The sequence below is a fragment of the Barbatula barbatula genome (genome assembly GCF_947034865.1).
Source record: "Barbatula barbatula genome assembly, chromosome: 17".
NCBI lineage: Eukaryota > Metazoa > Chordata > Actinopteri > Cypriniformes > Nemacheilidae > Barbatula > Barbatula barbatula.
In genome coordinates, this window is record NC_136780.1 from 5,999,981 (window position 1) to 6,021,350 (window position 21,370).

The 21,370-nt window shown below is 39.3% G+C and overlaps 1 protein-coding gene across 5 annotated transcripts in view; it reads left to right on the plus strand.

Annotated features, from left to right (window-relative positions):
• Positions 1-21,370, plus strand: part of kif1b (kinesin family member 1B) — a gene marked incomplete at its 3' end in the record, with an annotated part of 56,728 nt that overhangs the window by 8,960 nt on the left and 26,398 nt on the right. For 3 of the 5 annotated variants that reach the window (XM_079477352.1, XM_079477353.1, XM_079477354.1), the window contains exons 3-20: positions 8,496-8,572; positions 8,728-8,907; positions 9,100-9,165; positions 9,515-9,693; positions 10,785-10,896; positions 11,589-11,666; positions 11,933-11,998; positions 12,348-12,423; positions 12,686-12,764; positions 12,928-13,070; positions 15,907-16,118; positions 17,762-17,841; positions 18,216-18,291; positions 19,308-19,387; positions 19,747-19,853; positions 20,007-20,090; positions 20,204-20,384; positions 20,795-20,867. In XM_079477352.1, coding sequence (XP_079333478.1) covers positions 8,496-8,572; positions 8,728-8,907; positions 9,100-9,165; positions 9,515-9,693; positions 10,785-10,896; positions 11,589-11,666; positions 11,933-11,998; positions 12,348-12,423; positions 12,686-12,764; positions 12,928-13,070; positions 15,907-16,118; positions 17,762-17,841; positions 18,216-18,291; positions 19,308-19,387; positions 19,747-19,853; positions 20,007-20,090; positions 20,204-20,384; positions 20,795-20,867 — 1,949 coding nt within the window. The remainder of the gene's footprint in view (positions 1-8,495; positions 8,573-8,727; positions 8,908-9,099; positions 9,166-9,514; positions 9,694-10,784; positions 10,897-11,588; positions 11,667-11,932; positions 11,999-12,347; positions 12,424-12,685; positions 12,765-12,927; positions 13,071-15,906; positions 16,119-17,761; positions 17,842-18,215; positions 18,292-19,307; positions 19,388-19,746; positions 19,854-20,006; positions 20,091-20,203; positions 20,385-20,794; positions 20,868-21,370) is intronic. The other 2 variants (XM_079477356.1, XM_079477355.1) reach the window with 1 other exon arrangement.

A 21,370-nucleotide genomic window follows, 5' to 3' on the forward strand; every position in this document is an offset into this window, starting at 1 on the left:
TAACAATTTATTGATAATCAGAGACGTCTGTAAGTCATTTAAGCAGCATCACATAACACAATTATCTCAGCCAAAACCATTAGTTTGGGACAGGGTTGATATAGTTTTGTTTTTGGGAAACCTGTATTGAAGCCCCTTTTGGTGTTCTCAGTTGGGCGGAAATTGCACACAGTACATTTCAATAAGAATGCAATTAAAGCTGATAAGGAACAGCTAAATGGCAATGATGCTTATCACATTTACCTTGTGCCATTGTGTGTTGTCTTATTAATAAATTATTAATTTATGCTTATTTGTCACCTAGGGTCTTTGGAGCCCAGTGCTTGTTTTCTTTCTATCTTTTATATCTGTTAAAGTTCCAGTGAAATAAAAAATTACAATGCGTTTTCATTCATGAAATATTGCAGTGTTATTGTTTTTAGTTTATCGATTGGTCATTTTCTTTTTAAAATGTGTGTGCCCTAAGAATCTTTAGTTAAACTCTGAAAATGCACTTTCTTCCTGCAATGACTAACCATCTTAAATGACGTATGTAAGAAGGCTTCAACTGTCTGTCTGCTGCCAGTTCCTTTTCAAAATGCAAAGGCTAATTGTATATATCCAATCAAACCGCAGTGAAATACAAAAGCCACACACACTATTTTTGTCATTACAAATTCCATTTTACTCGAAATGCGTCAAAATATGGAAGTAAAAACTATCGCAACTTCTGGTTCACGGGGACTTTAAGATTGTTCCAGAACCTTTACACCTAGATAACATTACTGCACAAGGTTGCGGCCTATATGGAGTTATCTAAATCATTCACTTATGAGGTTCTGGTGATGTCAATAGACCTTCTGGTGATGACAATAGACAACAACATCTATGTAGGCAGATCACAGGGCTACGGAGCAGAGCACTAGTCTATGTGTCTTTTGTGCTTTATTCCTTTCTCTTATTTTCTTCTTAACCCTCAATCTCTCCCTCTCTCCAGCACTGGTTTCTGTATTGGAACCAATGTGAACTGAATGTGAGAGTGGCTGCAGATAAAGCTTGGCAGTCCAGGCACGGCTGGTCATGGCCACTACTTTTATTCATTCTGTATTATTCATGGGAATGAAAGGCAGATTTTAGAATCTGTTCTGTCCAGAAGTGCTTGGTCAGCATACTAGTAGTTGAGCTATACGGAGAACGTGGTGCATACAACAGCAAGGTTTTGATGTTCAGGGAGCATGGGTATATGTCTTTCATAGTAATTATTGGTTAGACAGGTTTGTTTCCTTAGCCAGTTGCTGTCTGGTAGATTTTCGCTCCAGTGTAGCTCACAAATCAGAAATGGCAACATCTCCTGATTTTGTTTATAGTATGTGTGGGATGGTGAACAGCCCTTTTAAAGTTCTCTGTCTCAAGTCTTTAGGGGGTGGAGTCTAATGGTCTCTCGGCTCATACTAGGCCAATGACATTATAGTGTGGGGTGGACACTCAAAGAAATGAACCAATTCAAGAACAAATGAACAAATATCTGGTGTTATCGCCTTAGTATTCCTATACGTTTTTTTCCATGTCATGTTTTAGTAGGATTAGGTGCACGTACTGTACGCTCAGCGCCGGCATTTTGTTACCTTGCGTACAAAAATATGCACAAGTCGTGCATGCGCATTCCATTTCTTGCAGTAATTAGTTTAACCACCAGGTGGCAACCATTTCCTGGGCGCATCGATTCAATGTAGTAGAAGAAAACATGACCCCTGTAGGCCCGTAGAGGTATTGCAATATGTCGTAATGTGTCAAAACCCGTGTGTACGCGTATGATTAAAAGGAAGTTTACACGTAAAAAATAAGTAAACCACAGGCATTAGGGTGTCGATTCAATTCTGAAATAAAGTATTTTACTAGTGTAAATAATGTTTAACAAATGTAATTAAGTGAGCTAGGAGAAGTATTTTAAGTAATATATCACCAATTATGCATTTTATGGTGCATTTAAACGCTGCATTGTCTTTAGTCTTGATAGGTGTGGAAAAACTGTCTGGGTTCGACCCCAGAAACACTTAAATCAATCAGATGTTTAGGATAAGAGCGTCTGCTAAATGTATAAATGTTAATGAAAATAGTTTAACGGCCTTCTGGAAATTCCCCTTTCCATTGGCACGGATTGTGATTTATAAGGAGTGGAAGAAGTTGGCTTGTCATGGCTGAAATTGAAGAGGTGACAGAAGCTTTCTGTCATTCTACGTAACTGTACACACAGTCACTTGCACTCACTTGCACTCAAACACACCGTCGAAAGCATGTTGAGGACTCTCTTTGATGCCATGTGTATGTTTGATATTGCTATGCACGCGTTGCCCGCCACTCAAGTCCATGCAGTGTCATATTCCTCACGTTAGGTCTTTTTTTCAATGTGTGACCCCCAAGAGATGCTCAGGGTCCTTTTACAGCTGACGTCTGTATGCTGTTGACATTCATATTGGGTCTGCTTTGATTATTTAAAATAAAAACTCTTAAAAATAACACAAATAGTTAATCATCAAACATTGACAGAATCAACTTTAGCATTCTCAGCATTCTTGAACATGCTAATTGCATGTGCACGTGTGTATGTAGCACGTGTCCCATGATGGTTCTGTGAGTGTAGTGTGTCAAAAAGGTCTGAGTTCAGAAATCTGCCTATTCCTTCCTTTCGTTGAGAAACTGTCAGTAGGTGAGGTAGTGTTGGCCATCTGGTGCTACAGAAATAGATGGGGCAGTCTGGATCTCTACTTGGCAGCTGGGCAGAGCTTTGATTTTCTAGTGATTTCTTCCTCTCTAATATATCCATTGTTGGATGTTCATAGTCTCGGAACACTCACATCCGGTCTTTATTTGTCCACCCCTTTTTCTTCTTTGATCAAATGTGATGACATGTATTAAATCAGATCATATGGGAGAAGTCATAGTTGTTTTTACAAGGGCCAATAACCATAATTTTAACCCTGTGAACTTTATTTCTTTGTCTTGTTTATATACTACCAGACAAACGTTTAGACACATCTACTCATTATTTATTCTAAAATGGATAAGACAGAAATAATAAAGACGGAGTCATCAATCAAAAAGCATTGGAAGTGTAAACTTTTAAAGGGATAGTTCACCCAAAAATAAATATTCTGTCATTGTTTACGCATGACTCTTGTCATTTCCAACCTGTATGACTGTCTTCTGCAGAACACAATAGAAGATATAGAATATTACCCTTATGGGTACCGCCGTAATGAAAGAAAGTCATACAGGTTTGAAATGACTTCCACAACCTGGTCCATTCCGATCAACATAATTTGTATTTCGTGTTATTTTGGTGATACTGTTCGGCTTGTTGCGTTTCAAGTCTGGAGTGGCATTGTTCATGTATTGTGTGGTTAGTGTGATAGTATAATGATGTATACACACTTCTATAGGAAAGCACGGTTAGGTAAAGGGCCAAAGCTCAAACGTCACGGTTCTCTTCTGACCTAAACAATTGTAAATGTATTTTTAATAGGCATGTTTCTCGAAATATGGCTGCAGACCTCCATGCAGACTTATCAAAACAGATGATGTAATGTGTTGTACAGGGTCTGCCATTCTCTGGTTGCGGTGCTCAAACCCGCATCATTGTTCTATAGCCTTCCTGTTTTCGTTCTCCTCCACCGGTCCACACATTAACTGTTTGCTGAGGCTAAACTAAGACTTCTCAGTTGTGATGGGAATTATTCAAACACAATAGCTGAGCTTTTTTCACAATGCCATTCAGAAACCGTCCCCTAGTGGCTCTTCATGAGAAGATGAACTCAATGCATACGCTGTACCCTCAGTTGTCCCCTGCTCCATGCCCTTCTCGGATGGTATCAGGTAATGGTAATATTATTGTTATTATATCACACCGTATTCGCTTTATGAGGAAGCTCATCATCACATAATCACGAGTGGAATTGTGGTGGTCATAACTCCATGCAATCTTGAGTGAATATGCTAATGTGGACTGTTTTGCAGAGTCTCTGGCTGTGTTTCAATTTGAGCTGGCAATGGAAAGTCTAAAGTAAAAAGTCTAAATCGCAGGAAACCGTGTCATAAAATTGTCACATGCTTACATTATTTCATAATAAATGTGTAAATAGGGCTGTGACGACCGTGAGTCGTACTAATAATACCAGTCTTGGTCGATTCTGAAATCTCAAAGTCTTCGATCTTCCGTGAACTATGGCTCTTTGATCATTTGGAAGTACTGCTCGATTTTGACTACGAGATGAAGCCCTTTGTAATGTGCGTTTGAAAAAGCAACACTCGTCAAACATCATCATTATGAATATACTTTATTATAATGAAAATACCTGAAAAGGTTTGAAGAACAGCGATAGAATACGTGCAACTACGTGTGTAAATCGTTCTTCTTCTGTGTCACAAATTCAGAGTGTCTGCACAAGAGCGCCCTCTGGCTTTCGGAAGTGGCGGCATTTAACCGTAATTCATTCAGAATCTGATCATAAAAATTACACGATATATCGTCCTGGCCCTAAGTGTAAAGTGTATTATGTGCACACTATTGGCATACTGTTTTTTATAGTTGAATTCCAAATATATAAGCTTGCATACTGTGGCATACGAATTTGGACGCTATCTTTATGTTTAGATTAGATTAAGTTTGACAAGCTTTTGAATGTCCTTAGCAGTTGCTAACTAGACTGAGTGATTTGTGGTTACTCGTGATCTTTAGCACCTGTGATGGGAATGTGCAGCCTCTGCTCTATGCTGCTTCTTCAGGCTGATTGATGTAAGTGCAGGGTCTAGATCATTCCAGATGGGAACGCGGCACGCTTTACCCTCTTTAGGCTTTCCTCTTTAAGATCTGACAGGACAGATATATCTTCACAAATACCACTGCAGGCATAAATCTTAGCAGGTGGAATTGGTTTTGTGAAGCGTGGCAATGTGCTGGCCCTGCAATGCCTTTAGGAAAATGGTGTATTGGATATTTTGTATCCAAATGTTAGAAAATAAACTGATACAGTATATTTCACGGTTGCATGACTGCAACAGGTTTTGTTTGTTTGTTTTGTCGTAAAGAAAAAACATTCGTTTTTCTCCTGATAGTGACCGTGAACAGTTGATATTGATTTGCCTATGGACTAAAGTCCCATGAGATCCTCTGTCAAGACACTCATATTCCACTGCATTAGTCCAGGCATGACCGTTATTCTCAAGTCAGTCAAGTAAGCCAGTCAAGGATGTTTTTTTTTTCTTTCGAGCTCAACAAGTTACCTGCATTTTTAGTTTACTCTTCACGTCTATTCATCTTCACAGGACTTGCTGCCTTTTTAATAAATAACTTACAAATCCTATGAATTTTAATTTGCTAGTCCTTTTTGAGGGATTGTCATGTATGAATATGATTATTTATCCAGTTTAATGGCATTACACTTGTCACTTAATGTGGGTTTATGTTTCAAGTTCTACAATAAAAGTAAAGCACATGTTTTTGAGGGGAATGCGCAAAATGAAATTGCCGAACACAAGCGACAGCTCCTGCACTGTTCAATGTGGTGGTTGTCATGGTTGCATGTTTTATTTTTGCCATGGTCTGTGAGAGCGAAGTGTCACAAGATTTCTAAGTAAAAATGAAAAATCTGATTATAAAATGTGAGTGAGTTTCCATGTTGCGTTTGACGTGTACCATCTCAACATGAAGAGGAAATGAATACATGGTCTGAGTATGCTGCATGCATCACCTGCGTCATTTTCTTGAGCCACACTGTTTAATTAAATCAGATTGATCTCGATAGGCAAAGTGTGAATGATGAATGAAATGTGTGGATACAGTTATTGCAAGCTTTAATAATCTCTTATGGAGCAAAATATCTCTATTTACTGTTTAGATTGTAAACATCAGAATGAACCTGCCGGCCTCTGATAAGAGAGCCATGCGGCTCAGGAACAGGTGTGAGTAAGTGACACATGTTTGTGAGTATGTGTACGTGAGCAAGGCCAGACATATGTTGCTCTTCCCGTCTCATCAGCGTTCTAATATGTCTGATGAACACAGTGCATGATAGGAGAGGCATTTATAGTCCCTCTGTGTATTTTGTTCCAGGAAAGAGGGGCCGAGGTACCGTGGTAATGTAAATCCCCATGTGTTTTACCCACTGCTCCAGTTTCCAGTTGGTCTTAGGTCAGAGGTGTAATCACTCTTTATTTAGCTTCTCTTTCTCCTGAATGACCCAAACCTGTCCTCCGTCACATGGATCTTTTGAGGACGTAGGGTACGAGAAGAGGACCTGCTCACCAAGCTGTGACTGTATAGCTCGCCTTATCTAATAGACAGAAAGCTTAACAGATCTCTGAGAAAGAAACTCTTTAGTAATGCTTTTTAAGTGGATGGATTTGTCTTATCATTTGTTCTTCTCCTGTAGGACTAGCTTATTTTCCTCATTAAATAAAAATCAATATTTTTGGTCTTGGCAATATATTGTGACATGATTTATCACACTACGGATAAAAAAACACGGACAACATGTTTTTTAGGATATCTGTTAAATCATATTGGTTAATCTGACTGCATCTTTCAGGGTTTATTCGTTCATTTCTTTTTTTATTTTAATTTGATATTAGAATGGAGTTATTTTCATGATGCTAGGGTATTGTAAACCTCTAAAATCGTGTATCGAATCACGTTATTTTATGTACATTTATGTACTTAAGTATTCTTTTAGGCGTGAGACCTTGTGAATACTAGTGTACTCCTTGAAATTAAAATGAACCCAACCTTTCACAGATATTATGCTCTTTCTCTTTTGGGAAAAAGTATTGATGATTCATTCTGCGCACAGTTTCAAACCAATTCAGTTGAATCGGCTTGAATGGAACGAATTGATAATACCGACCTGAACGGCATTGTTTGCCAATGAGGTTCAATGCAGAATGCAGTTAAAACATCGAAAGCATTGCAAATGTATTGTAAATATTGCCAAGCCTTACCCTCAATAATTGACGTATATCTTTCAGAGAGAAGGAAAGCAATGCCCCGCCCTTCCCTCACATCTGCACTGAATTATGGATGAATACAGTGAGATTAGCCAGTGTCCCAAAGGTGCTACAGAGATTTACTCATTGCAGGGTGCTCGAGAGCCATCGACTGCAGAGAGTGCTTAATTAAACTGTTGACTTTCCATACATAATGCACACAACGTCTCTTTTCCATCTAAACGCTTTGAAGTTGAAAAATTCCTGGGCTGCTCAATCACTTCTGTTAAAGTGGGACCAGGCACGGCTAAAGCGTCTTGTTACGGTTTTGTTTATATCGTTGCTAGGACATGAGCGTGCACATCCCATTTGTCAGTCTCCTTTTCTTTTTCCGCCCACCCGGCCAACTGACCTCGCCACCTCGCAATCTGGCGGTGGAATGCGTATGTCTGGATCGGATCAGGGCCTGAACACGCTCCTGCGAGTCCACCTCTACATTAGCCAAGAGGACCGCAGCAGCAGCTGGGTTTCTGATCCCTATAAATACCCTACAGTAGATTCCTGCGGTCCCACAGCCTTATGGGCAGCTCGCTCCTGATCTTAACGTTATGCCAGAGCTGAATGTTTGGGACACGCCAAATACCAGAGAAGCCTGTAAATTCTTGTTTATTAAGACTGCAGGGGTTGCAACGAACAGAGAGAGGGATGGACTGTATGCTAGGTGTCAGAATGTTTTTGTAAATACATTATTATGATCGACAGACAGAGGAGGAAACATATTTCCACGAACAGAAAGCGTGATTTAGCAAAACTGTGTAGTAAAAAGAAAGTGTTGTCAGATGGAACGGTTACATCCTTGCACATTTTCTGTGTCATCAATGTCATGATGTCCACTGAGAAAAAACGTTTGTGTCTCAAATGTTGAAAACATTTTTAGTGTTAAAGTTGTAAACCAGCATTTCACATCAGGGATTGGTCAGTATGGTCGACTAGTCATCCACAAACCAGGTTGAGTTGAGATTTATTTGTTTAATTCTTGTCGGTTGTGTTATTTAGAGGTAATGAGAATATTGGTGAATTTGACAGATTATGATGCGTATTTATTACAGTATTTATTAATACAACACTTGAATTCAGACCCTAGGTTATACAGGGATTTGATATCTGATGAACTTTGTCATCATTTTAATTGTACAGAGTAGCGCTGTTCAACGATTAATCGCATCCAAAATAAAATGTTTGTGTTTACATTATATACAGTATGTGTGTGGAATATGCATATTCATTTTGTATATATAAACACATACAGTACATGCATATATTTAAGAAAATCAATAAAGTTGTATCATTTTAATTAAATATAAATATTAAAATATTCATGCAAATATTTCCTAAATGTATACCTACATGTATGTGTACGTGTAGCCTATGTGTTTATAGATACAAAATAAATAAATATAAAATGCGATTAATCGTTGAACAGCCCAGAAATCTACAAAAATTCTGATGTTCTTTCACACTTGCACGCTCTTTTCCAGCTATTTTGAACCCCAAGAACCCAAAAGAAGCACCAAAATCCTTCAGCTTTGACTATTCTTACTGGTCTCATACCTCGGTAAGCCCTCCAATTCTCTCCTTATATTTCTCTCTTTCTGCTGAGCTGGCCATGTGCACAATAAAATGTGCTTGTGCTCAGATTTTAAGCTGTTATAAATCATCCTCCCGAGACTAAATCTGTATAAATGTTTTTTTACCAAATTTTTCTGGCAGCCGGACGACCCCAGCTTTGCGTCACAGTGCCTGGTCTTCAATGACATTGGAAAGGAGATGTTACAGCATGCCTTTGAGGGCTACAACGTCTGCATTTTCGCCTACGGGCAGACCGGAGCTGGCAAATCTTATACCATGATGGGAAAGCAGGAGGAGGGGCAGGAAGGCATCATTCCTCTGGTACGTCAAGCAGAGTAAAAGAAGTGTTTAAGAGCCCAACAATGACTGAGTTGTTTCTGATTTAAGACATTGCCAAAAGACATTAAAGCATTAGCGCTCCTTCAGCTCGTCCAGCAGGCCTGGAGATATTTGTGCTTCTTATCGATCGCTTTCTATCTCCTCTCTAATGTGCTCTTTTCATCCCTCTCCCAGCTCTGTGAAGACCTCTTCGAGAAAATCAATGACAATAACAATGAGGAGATATCGTACTCGGTGGAGGTGAGCAGCACACGCATCAGTCCATTTCTGTGACTCATAGGATTCCGAGTCATGTTCCATTGAAATGCTGGTTTTTAATGGGTGACTATTTAGTTTATATATGTCAAATGCAAATGTATTTGCAGTCTTAGTTTCAGAGTTGGCACCTTGTTTAATCTCAAACTAAACAGAGCAATGAACAAATATCTGACTGTAATAGAAGTAGAGTATTTTTAAACACATTTTATCCCTAGATTTCCAGATTGTTTACATTAAATATGGCATCTACTATGATTAAGGGCTATAAAAAGGCAACACAAAATATATTTGTATGTTTATGTGTAAGTTGATTTTTGTATTCGTATTGTAGGTGGCTTATATGGAAATTTACTGTGAGCGAGTGAGGGATCTTCTAAACCCTAAGAACAAAGGAAACCTACGTGTCAGAGAACATCCCCTGCTCGGGCCGTATGTAGAAGACCTCTCGAAACTGGCCGTCACCTCCTACACAGACATTGCTGACCTCATGGATGCTGGTAACAAAGCCAGGTGAGCTGGAAACGCTTACTGTTAAAAGTTCCTGTAAGGTTTTGGAACACTGTCAGGAATAATTAAAATGTAATAAATCGATGTCATAGTGTTAGAAACGCCTTTTCACAAATAGAAACAACCTTACCTACAGTATACTGACATTTCAGGGGTTTAAAGGTATAGGTCACCAAAAAAAGTTTAATTCTGTCAACCTTACTAACCCTCTTGTCAGACCTCGAAGACTTTTTTACTTCTTCAGAACACAAAAGAAAATTTTAACTAAACAACGGCAGTACCCATGCACTTCTATTGTATGGACACAAAACCAATTTAAGTCAATAGGTCCCGCCGTTGTTCGGTTAACAAAATAATTTTTTGTGTTCTGCAGAATAAAGAAAGTTATACGTGTTTGAAATGACAAGAGGTCGAGTAAATTATATCAGAGTTTAAATTTTTGGGCCAACTGTCCCTTTAAGAATGTAGTTGATTTCGTTTTGTATTGAGGTTTGTATATCTAAGGGTTACAGACAGAGAGGTTGGGTTTTTTGTCATGTGGGAAATGGAATTATGTTGCTTTCTTTCTGTGATGCTTTGACTGACAATCATGTGTAAATGTGACTCTTGGGAAGGACTAACTTGGTTTAATCCTCCCATGCTGATTCTCTGGGATTATTTGTAGATCTGTGACGTGTAAAGCCTGATTCTCTCGAGTATATTCCACACTGTGCCACCTCCGGCACAAGGGCTGTGTTGATGTTAGTTCTGCACTTACTAGTACTTTCCTCGATTAAGGGTCAATCTCTCTCGCTCTGCTGATGAACATTCCAGTCCCGTCTATCAATTTCTAAAGTAGAAAAGCTGTATGTAGCTGACACATACAGGATTTTTAGGAAAAGATTGATACACCATAGTAGAGTAGTTTAAATGAAATGAGTCAGCCTCGTTTTCAACACCTGAATATATTTAATTCCAATAAGTAAAGTGTATTAAAAGTAGTATTTTTTGTAGATGAATGCTTTAATACATATTACAATTCATTTACATTTGTTAAGTGTCAAATGTTTATTTGTTATATGTGCTCTTGCACTCATCCAACACTGTCTCCACAGAACTGTGGCCGCAACCAACATGAACGAAACCAGCAGCCGTTCCCACGCCGTCTTCACTATCGTTTTCACCCAGAGGAAATACGACAGCGGGACCGACCTGTCCACGGAGAAGGTTGGATCTTTGCCTCTCACCCGCGGCCATTATCACATTCTGCAGAGCTCAGAGGAATTCTGTAGCACAAGCTCAGCAAAATCTGTACCACTCACACCAAACAAAACAGAGAGAGAGAGAGAGAGAGAGAGAGAGAGATAGAGAGAGAGAGAGAGAGAGACCCGGCCTGTGTTTGTGATGCTCACTGTCTAATCTGTGGACACAAAAGGCAGCTCTGTGAGGTTCATGGTCACAATGGCTATTGTACAGTTCTACTACATTAGATTTCACTATACAGGTCTCGCCTCAGGCCTCTGTCCTCTCTTTCTCTCTAATATTACTCATCCAATTTGGCAGCCTCAACACTGGAGTAAACTCAAGGGCAAAGGAGTGAAAAAGAACCAAAATAGCATTTAGAGCAGTTTTGTAGGCATGAACCAGTTACACATACACGTGGTACCCCAACAAATTGTTGTTTAGTACTGCGATGATCTCAATATCATAGCAATCCATGTCATTTATTTTGTAAAATACAAATGTGATACCTAAGTGTCGCTGTTGACTAAAAGGTGATTTTAGTGTCAGCAAGGTTCAATCAATGTTTTTTTTGGAATGTCTTCCTCAATCGGTTTGACGGAATCATTCAAAAAAATCATTTTTAAGGAAGGATTTGCATTTTGATCTATCTGAATGTAGCTGCTGTCTGGTTTCAGGTCAGCAAAATTAGCCTTGTGGATCTGGCAGGAAGTGAGCGTGCTGACTCAACAGGAGCCAAAGGAACCAGACTGAAGGTAAAGACTCAGTGTACAGCTTTCCCACGGCTTAATTTGCCATTTGTGGGATGGAATGAGTTCTCCTTAACGCCACATGTTTTCTGGAAGTGTGACGCGCTGAAAATAAGAAACTCATTTCAATAATCAGCATAGTGTGTTTTTGGAAAAAGAATCGCTAGTGATGTTGTGGGATCTTAAAGCTAAACAATAATGTATAAACAATAAATAAAATCATTACTGTTATTCAATTTGGAAATGCTTGTATTCTTGTTTTTGCTTCTTAGGAGGGAGCAAACATCAATAAATCTCTAACCACTCTCGGAAAGGTTATTTCAGCACTGGCTGAGGTGGTGAGTATTAGTCACAATACCTGTTTGTCTTTTCTGCCTGTTTACCTGCCTCCCTTCAGTGCTAAAACTGGGTGTGCTGTCTGTCTTTCTCTTCTGGCAATGCTTCCCCTACTCAGGATAATTGTACCAGCAAGGTAATCTTTCCCTGCGTACTGTCACTAACCACTAAATCTCCTCCGAATCGAGTTTATTTGATCTCCATGTAATATTTATGTCTTAATTGCCTCTATTCATATTCCTCTTATTCAGTCTTATGCATCAAGTGTTTTTCTCCACCACTTCTATAGCACTAGTACTCGATGTTACTAAAAGCTATGCTAAAAGCTGTTTACTTGGTGTTTTGAAACAGAGCAAAAAGAAAAAGAAGACAGACTTCATTCCTTACCGAGACTCAGTGTTGACATGGCTGCTCAGAGAGAATCTTGGTATGATGATGGTTCATGATAGTTATAAAGGACCATATCTGAGTCCCAGTTACACATTACATTTGAGTGTATATATTTTTATTTATTTTTGTACTCATTACTACTTACGTGAAATGTTATTGCAGAAATATGAATCTGATGTAACTGCTCGAAAAAGGTTAAAATATAAAAAATATATTTTCGTAGTTCATGGAAATTGGATCATAAATTGATATTTATAACAATGTTGATTTTTCGAATCGTTTGTGTGCTTGTTTACCAGGAGGGAACTCCAGGACAGCTATGGTTGCCGCTTTGAGCCCTGCTGACATCAACTATGATGAAACTCTCAGCACACTCCGGTAAGAATGTACTTTCAATGCCCAGTTGCCACTCAACAAGGTCATGGGTTCAAAATGTACTGTATAGCTTGAATGACAGTTGCCTTGCCCTGGCAAATGCACAAATGCAAAAAGTAGCGTGAGATATTACATATTTTATTCATGTGTTTGTTTGTTTACACAGATACGCTGACAGGGCCAAGCAGATCAAGTGCAATGCCGTCATCAACGAGGACCCCAACAACAAGCTGGTGCGGGAGCTTAAAGACGAGGTGCTGCGGCTGAAAGAGCTGCTTCAAGCCCAGGGCCTTGGAGACATCCTGGACAGTAAGTCAAATTACAGCGCCCCCTGATGGCCACAGCTGCAGATCCCAAATTGGACGGTCTCTTACTGTGCTCAGAAGATGCAAATTCTTATTCTTAAGAAGACTGTGTTGTCTTAATGCTATTCCCCTTTTTGTTATTAAGAAGTGTTCGACTCTCTTAAATAGTTGCAGTTTCGTTAACGTTCGAATGAGATTGATGTACAAAGGCTGTGTATGACTTAGCTTGATATAGCATTATTGGTAACATTCATCCAGTTTATCAACACACGCGCATGTCAGCTTTTGTGTAGTCATTTTTCCATCTCACGTTTGTTCTTAATCTATTTTGTCTTGTCAAGTGTAATCTAACTCCCTCCCTCAGTCATTCCTGTACTAGTCCTCTCAACTCTCGTGTTCTTCCTCCTTCCCTTCAGACGAGCCAATGGGGGATGATTGCCTTGGAAGTGGAATCAAATGTGTGTATACGCGCAAGAGGGCCGCATCCTCTCATTTGCCCTGCTCGCTAACAGTAGCCTATTTATTGCTTTTGGCCGCCTCTTGGAATACAAACAGCTTTGCATGCTTCAGTTTTTTTATGGCAGAGCCTGAGATGCAAGGAATCCCAGACAACGGAGGGATGTGAATGGAATGGAGTGGGCGGGGTTTGGGTAGTTTGTCGTTCGCAGGCTTTGTGCTTGCTCTTCCCTTAATTTGATAGACCGTCTGGGATGGCGTGGTTTTAATGGCAGGCTTTCTTCCATGTATACCCCACCCCCCATAGCACGATGGACCCGATAGACTGCATCTGGAGACATTTAGACGGATAGTTCACCCCAAAATTTCTTTTCACAGGGAGTGTATGAAGAAGCTTTAAAAATTGCCAGCAATATAGAAAGTTTATATTATAGCTTGTGAGTTCTAGAACAGAATGTGGAAACTATCTTTTGGCATTTTTGGTAACTTGTTATCTTTTCTGTTTAGGAAAACATGTGAATTTGTTTATTTTTGGGTGAATTTTCTCTTTAATCTAAATAGCTTTTGCTCTTAAATCCCTTTCTCTCTTTATTTTCTCCCAGTGATAATTTTGTGTTGTTTAACTATTCATTACAGGTCAGCTTATTCACGATGTTAAAACACTGTTATGTTCAGAAACTGAAGCGATGAGCTATCAGAGAAAAGGTGCATGTTTTTATCCTTTTTGTGTTTGCAGAATAGAGCTTCCAGTGGTAGATAGTTGCCATGTGGTGTAGTTAAACCTAGCGCTATATAGTCTCAGCCTTTCTGTATTGATTTAGTTTCTCTTTGCCCCTCTGAGTGCACTTGCATCCTCGTCCCCTCCCTGATATTCTCCATATCATCTTACACACGCTCGGTGTTCCTCTTTAAAAAACTGCAGAACCAAAAAAACATCAGTCGACTGTTGGTTTTTCAATCTGTCTGGGAGTTCTTGATGCGTATATAGAGATGAATACACAATGTGCTTTCGACCGCTATAACCATCTGGTGCTGAAAATATGAATTTTTTAACTCGTCTGAAATGCTTGACATGGTCTGTGTGCTCATTTCCTCAGTTGCATCATCTGAATGCATGGAGTTAACAGTAATGTAATGCAGCCCTGCTGTGCCGCCATGCTGGCCTAGTTCCTTCGGAAGAGGGTTTTTTTTTCAGATAAATGAAATGGAAAGAATCCAATATGCAAAAGAAAAAATCATGACAAAGCACGCCGGGAGAGGTTTCGTGACCTTCAGTCCCGAATATGTATCAGAGGACTGCGCTGTCAAACATTTTTACAGTATAAATTGTCAAGGGTGTCGATGTTGATGCCTTTTAGCCTGGTTATAACTACAGCATGTTTTTAGGCAGCTTTTCCAAAACCCCTCCAACATATTTTTTCTCTATTTCATCTGAGAAGGGATGTCAGATTTCACCCAGGTTAAAATCAATTTGAGAACCAAGTGATTCGTAAAAAAAAAATTCACTTTAAATTGAACATGAAACCGCAATCACACCCCATTATACTTCCATTGTCTGACACATTTAAGAAGGATATTAAACGATAAAATAGTAATTGAGAGCTGACTAAATAGCTATTTGGTTAGCGGTTGATTTACCAGTCCACGGGAGCTCGCTAGGTTTAGAGGGAAAGGAAATTCGTTTCAGAAAAGCAAGTTATTACAGTACGTCTTATTTAAAAATCGCAAAGATTTATGTTTATTTAAGTTAAAGGGATACTACTCCACCCAAAAATGAAATTTCTGTCATGAATTACTCGCCCTCAAGTTGTTACAAATCTGCACAGTTTCTTTGTTTGGTTGAATGCAAAGATTTAAAAGATTTATAAAGATTTTTACTAAAAGATTTTTAGTAAAATGCGAACAACCGACATTCCGGGGGTAGTCAAAAAATGGTAGTCAAAGGTGCACCAGAACCGTTAGTTTTCCTAAATTCTTCAAAACATCTTCTTTTGAACAAAATAAATATATATACAATATTTTCTTTTACTATGATAGGTAATGATGCCCCAGAAATCTCAGTTGCTAACATTTACCAAAAAACTAAAGTTTTAAAACCCCTTGAGGGTGAGTAAATTATAAAATAATTTTCAATTTTTGTAGATTAATAGTAGGAGTGTAGTCGTCTGGCACATTTAAACATGCTTTTTGAACCTGAGGTGAAAACTTTGCCCTATCTGTCGTACTTGTGTGTTTTTTGTAATCCTTTGATGTGAACGCTATGTCTTAAATGGCTCTTTCCTCCTCTTTCTTTGTTCTATCTTACTTTCTCTTTTTCACATTTCTGTCTCCTCCATTTTCGCTTCACCTTCCTCGTGTCGTCTGTCTCTCCTCTGTGGCTCAAGACCTGAAAGATATACACAACAATAAGCATAGATACTTGCTTGCCTCAGAGAACCAACGGCCTGGCCATTTCTCCACAGCACCTATGGGCTGCCTGACAGCCTCTCCATCCTCCGGCTCTCTCTGCAGTCAGGCAGGTCTACAGTCCGTCTCCAGCATCCAGGAACGCATCATGTCCACGCCAGGTGGAGAAGAGGCCATCGAGAGGCTGAAGGTACATCCACAAGCATTTTTCAAGCAAAAGAGAAGTCAAGGGCTTCAATGAATAAATATTTCCTGGTGTTACAGACGTTTCCACTCAAATTAATGGAAATTGAGATAATAGAGGTGCTTCAGGCACCCGGTGACCTTTTATGTACGCAATGTTCTACTGATAACGATTTGCATATTTTTCATACATATGCATGTACTGTTCTGGATCACCATGGTAACCTGAGAGGTATTTCAATGGCATCCTGAATAGACACGCTATCGCTCTGACAACAGATGAAAGCATTTACATCTGGAGTAAAAGTTTGTGGGATTTGGTAAAGTTCAAAATCTTAGATTCAACATGAAGTTAATACATTTGCATTTAAAGGCACACAAAACATTTTACCAAAATAGAAAATATGACAATATATTGAACCTAAATGAAATAAAATATGTCTCTCTTTCTCCGTATATAATCTCTATCTGTCTGTCTAAATAATTGTTGTAATTACACAAAGCACAGAAGTACAACACACACTTTATGTCATGGACACTCTCTCAATGCTGTGATAGCAGGAGGGAAATGATACGTGGCTAGAGTTTCCAGCCATTCGTTTCTATGGTTACAGCGAGCGGATCTCAGCAGTGACGTCAACCTCCGACGCAGTTTGGGAGGAAATTGGACAAAAATAAATGTCAGAAAAATGACTGTATATAAAAAAATTAGAGCATCCTTAATCCCATTCCATAATGAGATGAGGTTTCACACAATCACCTCACGATGCATCCGGTTGCTCGATATACTGGCCATTTCCTACTCAGGGAACAGATATGTTCGTCACTCCAGATTTTTTATGTCTCCCCGATGTTTTCATTGGCCATGTAGCTGATAATTATACTGTATTTAAAAAATATATTTTTATCAGTTATATTTATAAAAGAATTCTTAAAATCATATGGTTTGTTAAAAAAATAAATACAAAAACTTTTTTAATGGATGGCAAAGGTGTATAACATTGATTTGGTCTGATAAGACCTGATCTATATCAGCCCTATATCAGGATGTCAAAGTTGTATAACATTGATTTGGCTATATCAGCCAACAATACAGTGATCTGTGTGTTTCTCTGAAAAATCAATGCACACGTTAAAAGAAGAGAGTGTTTCTAGAACAACAGATGGCAAGGGTGTTGACCCTTTAAGGACGGATTAGGGGGAGCTTCCTGTTCCTCAGACCAGATGGTTCAGGTTCTACTCCCATCCAAGGACAATAAGAGCCAGACACAATAGGGAAAAGTTGATCTTCACATTTTTAAATGTGTTTACTGCCCTTTACCACACAGTCTGTTATTCTTTGCTCAGAGGCTTATGACCTGATCTCCACTCTTTGGGCCAAACATTAATAAATTAAAAAATTGAAATTAAAAGCCTTCACTATGCTTAATATATACATGATTTAACGTAGAATGATGGGCTTAACTGAAAGCAAAATAAGCTTCTTATCATGACACGCATGTCAAGAGGATCACAATGATAAGTTTGTGGAAATGCTAATCTGGTGTTTGTCTGCTGTGGGTCTTGTATTATTTGTACCACATTTGTAACTGTTGAGAAGAGAGATCCTTACAAAAATCCTTACATTGGTCTTTATCTGTGGTCCTGCAGGAGTCTGAGAAGATCATAGCTGAACTGAACGAAACCTGGGAGGAGAAGCTGAGGAAAACAGAGGCCATCCGTATGGAGAGGTCAGTGAGGGCATGGGTGCCATCTGGCTCCCTTCCTATTGTCCCTGTGGGTGCCCATCATCCCCGTGAGGAGTGTCTGCCATTTGCCCTAATGTTCAGCTGGTGTCAGCCTGTACTAGTCACAATTCAGCTGTGAAATCACACCCTACATGTTAACCTCTCCCCAACCAAACACACATTCATATTACATGAGATCATAACATTCACAGACCACACCAGCTCCTAGTCATGTACGCAGTTTTCCCTTCCTAACTGAATAAAGTATTTGAATAGGTTTTTTTTGTCCAAGTTGTCTTTCTAGATTTATCTTTCTCTCATCGCTCATTTAAGAGTTGTGAAGGTGTTTTGATGAGCTGTGATTCTGCCTCCCTCAGAGAAGCGCTGTTGGCAGAGATGGGCGTGGCCATAAGAGAGGATGGAGGAACCCTGGGTGTCTTCTCTCCTAAAAAGGTGCAACCCCTCAGCTCATTGACAATAATCGCTGTCTGCGTCTGTCGCTTCCTTCTCACGTCTTGCCACAAGCTTTTGTCTTTTCTTCGCATTTCATCATCCATCACCTTTTTTGTTTTTTCATTTTGCTGCCTTTTGCAATGGAACCCTATGTAGGTTGGTTCTGAAAGACCAACATCGCTGTCCGTCGAAGACTTTAGCGTTTATTTTTCTAATCAGGTTTGTGGACTTGCAACCACATATTTATTTTAAAACAAATTTTGCTGTAACAAAATTACAGTTAGAAATAGTTCCTGTAGAAAGTCCCTGGATATAGATTCATAAACATCTGTGTTTCTTCTTGACACATGAGTAGACCTTAGTATATAGGGATGAACATTACAGAAACTAATATTCCTAGGCTAAAATGACTGAGACTGAAACTCAAACATAACAGCAGCTGGTTTCTTTAGGGACTGATGCTTGTGTTCGTCATGAGACTGTTATTCGTGCAATTTGCCGGCACCGTTTACAATAATCACATTGTCTTTGTAGTTTTCTTCCCTTAAGCACATCAACACATTCAACATGTTTCTAGAACAGCCTAATTCTGAGCTCGCCTCTTCTATTTGTTTGCATTTGTTTGTCTCCATAATCATGTTGTCATTTATTTTCCTTTTATTTCTCTACGGCATCTCTCTGTTATTTTGCTGCCTGTCAGCTATTCGTTGAAAGGCCGTGTGAACTCTATACCGACTTTAATGGGGTGTTTTCCCCCAAAAAGGTTGGTGATGTAGTGGTAGATTGTGGAGTGCAGTTCTTTTAAAGTTATCTCCTGATATTCAGTCAATAGCTACTCATTCATAGCACCCTTGTAAATAAAAATGTTCTTGTTTACAATGTTTCTCATTGTAAATGAAAAACTGAACTTTATTACTGTGCGATTTTTGGCATTTAACATATTAAATTGGTCTATCAGTATAATCGCAAATGTTGTGACATCAGAATCATTTTTCATTGACCTTGTTTCCCTACAGACTCCTCACCTGGTGAATCTAAATGAAGATCCTTTGATGTCAGAATGTCTTCTCTATTATATCAAAGACGGAATAACAAGGTATGAAAGCGCCTCCGTCAATGTCAGAAGTTTTACATTCTGGATGTTACATCCAGTCCAGAGTTCACACAGTGATGCTCACTGCTTTGATCTTGGCATTTTTGATCTGTGTTTTTTTTGCCATTATTTCTTTCCAACTTTGGATGAAACGTGTGCCAAAGGCATCATAAATGACACAAAGTGCATTCCCATATGCATCCCGAGGGTTGGAACCCATGACCTTTACGTTCTAATGCCATACTCGAACAGGAGCTCCATAGGTCATTTCTTAGGCTCACGCACTTCGTACAGCACAGATCATTGGCTTATGTATGAGTATCTTCTGTAATAATTAAGATAAATGTGTTTTGTTTTGACAGGGTGGGTCAAGCAGATGCAGAGAGGAGACAGGACATTGTTCTAAGTGGAGCGCACATCAAAGAAGAGCACTGTATCTTCCGCAGTGAGAGGAATGCCAACGGAAACGGTTAGAACACTACATTATCCAGACTAGTTTCATTTACATGCTGAATGTTGTATCAATGTTTTCCACTGAATTAATTACAAGTAACATACAAAGCACAGCTTGCACAGATATTGATTTGATCAGCTTTTCCGCTTTCCTCTGCTGTTTCTATAGTGATCGTCACGTTCGAGCCATGTGAGGGTTCTGAAACATACGTGAACGGAAAACGCGTGACTTCTTCAGTCCAGCTACGCTCGGGTGAGTCACCGACACATGTATCTTTGTCAGTTATTGCCATTTTAAGATGTTTATGTTTGCAGTGTGACTCTATACTGTATATTACAGTTTAAATGTGTGTGCTCTTTCCTCAGGTAACCGCATTATCATGGGAAAGAACCACGTGTTCCGCTTTAACCACCCTGAGCAGGCTCGCGCGGAGCGTGAGAAAACCCCGACGGCGGAGACCCCTGTAGAGCCGGTGGACTGGACCTTTGCCCAAAGAGAACTGCTGGAGAAACAGGGTATCGACATGAAGCAAGAGATGGAGAAGAGGTACTAAAGTCATCATAGTCGTAGGATAGTTTAAGGTCCATAGACAGCATTGGTTGGATTGTGTTGATTTACGATCAAATTTATTTCCGATTTATTCCTTGACCCTCTGTTTTTAAACAAGCTAAAACGCAGGTACATTGGAGATACATAGGGCTTGTTACTTTAGCTTAACTTGTATCAAACGCAAAATATTTGAAGGGGAGCACAAATCCTAGGTAATGCATAGTTTAGGGATGAACAGCCAACCAAAGCTCACTGCTTAAAAAGTTGGCCGCCAGATACAGAGTTAAGGCTCTTGCAGGCATGGTATGTGAGCACATATGAATTGTGGAATTGTAAGAAGGATTATCTAGTAGAAATACACCGAGCGTAAGAACGAGTAGCTTTCTGATGCACTGTATTATATTCAGGCTAACAGAGATGGAGATCCTGTATAAGAAAGAGAAGGAGGAGGCCGACCAACTCCTCGAACAACAACGACTGGTAAGGCTTATTCACTTTGCTCAAAAGTTTGTTTGATACTTCCTGTTCCTTTGTCTATAGACGTTCTGTTGTTCCAATTGGGTCTTAACCGTCCTATCAAAATCTGTCAGCAACGTTCATTAGAACTAGGGGAAAGATGTGCCATTTTCTTTTGATGAGTGAAAAGGCCCCTAGTTTTCTCTTTGCTCTGCTGAAGTCCAAGCAGCACTAATTCTGCACTCTTAGCTCTGACACCTTGAGACTTTTGTGTGTGTGTCTGTGTGTGAGAGAGAGAAAAACTCCCAGTGCATGGCTGAATCTCTTTGCATGGAATCTGAATCCACTCTTGTCTGGATTGATATACCTGATGGTTGCTGATATGGACTGATATTCAGTTTGATACAGCAAGAGTTCGTTTTTTTATTTAAATGTTCTTTGGTAGATTTGAGAATTTAACCTCGCAAAACAGCATCAGCAGAACAATACCATTTTTTTTGTGTTATGAAGCATTCTTGTACTAGTGA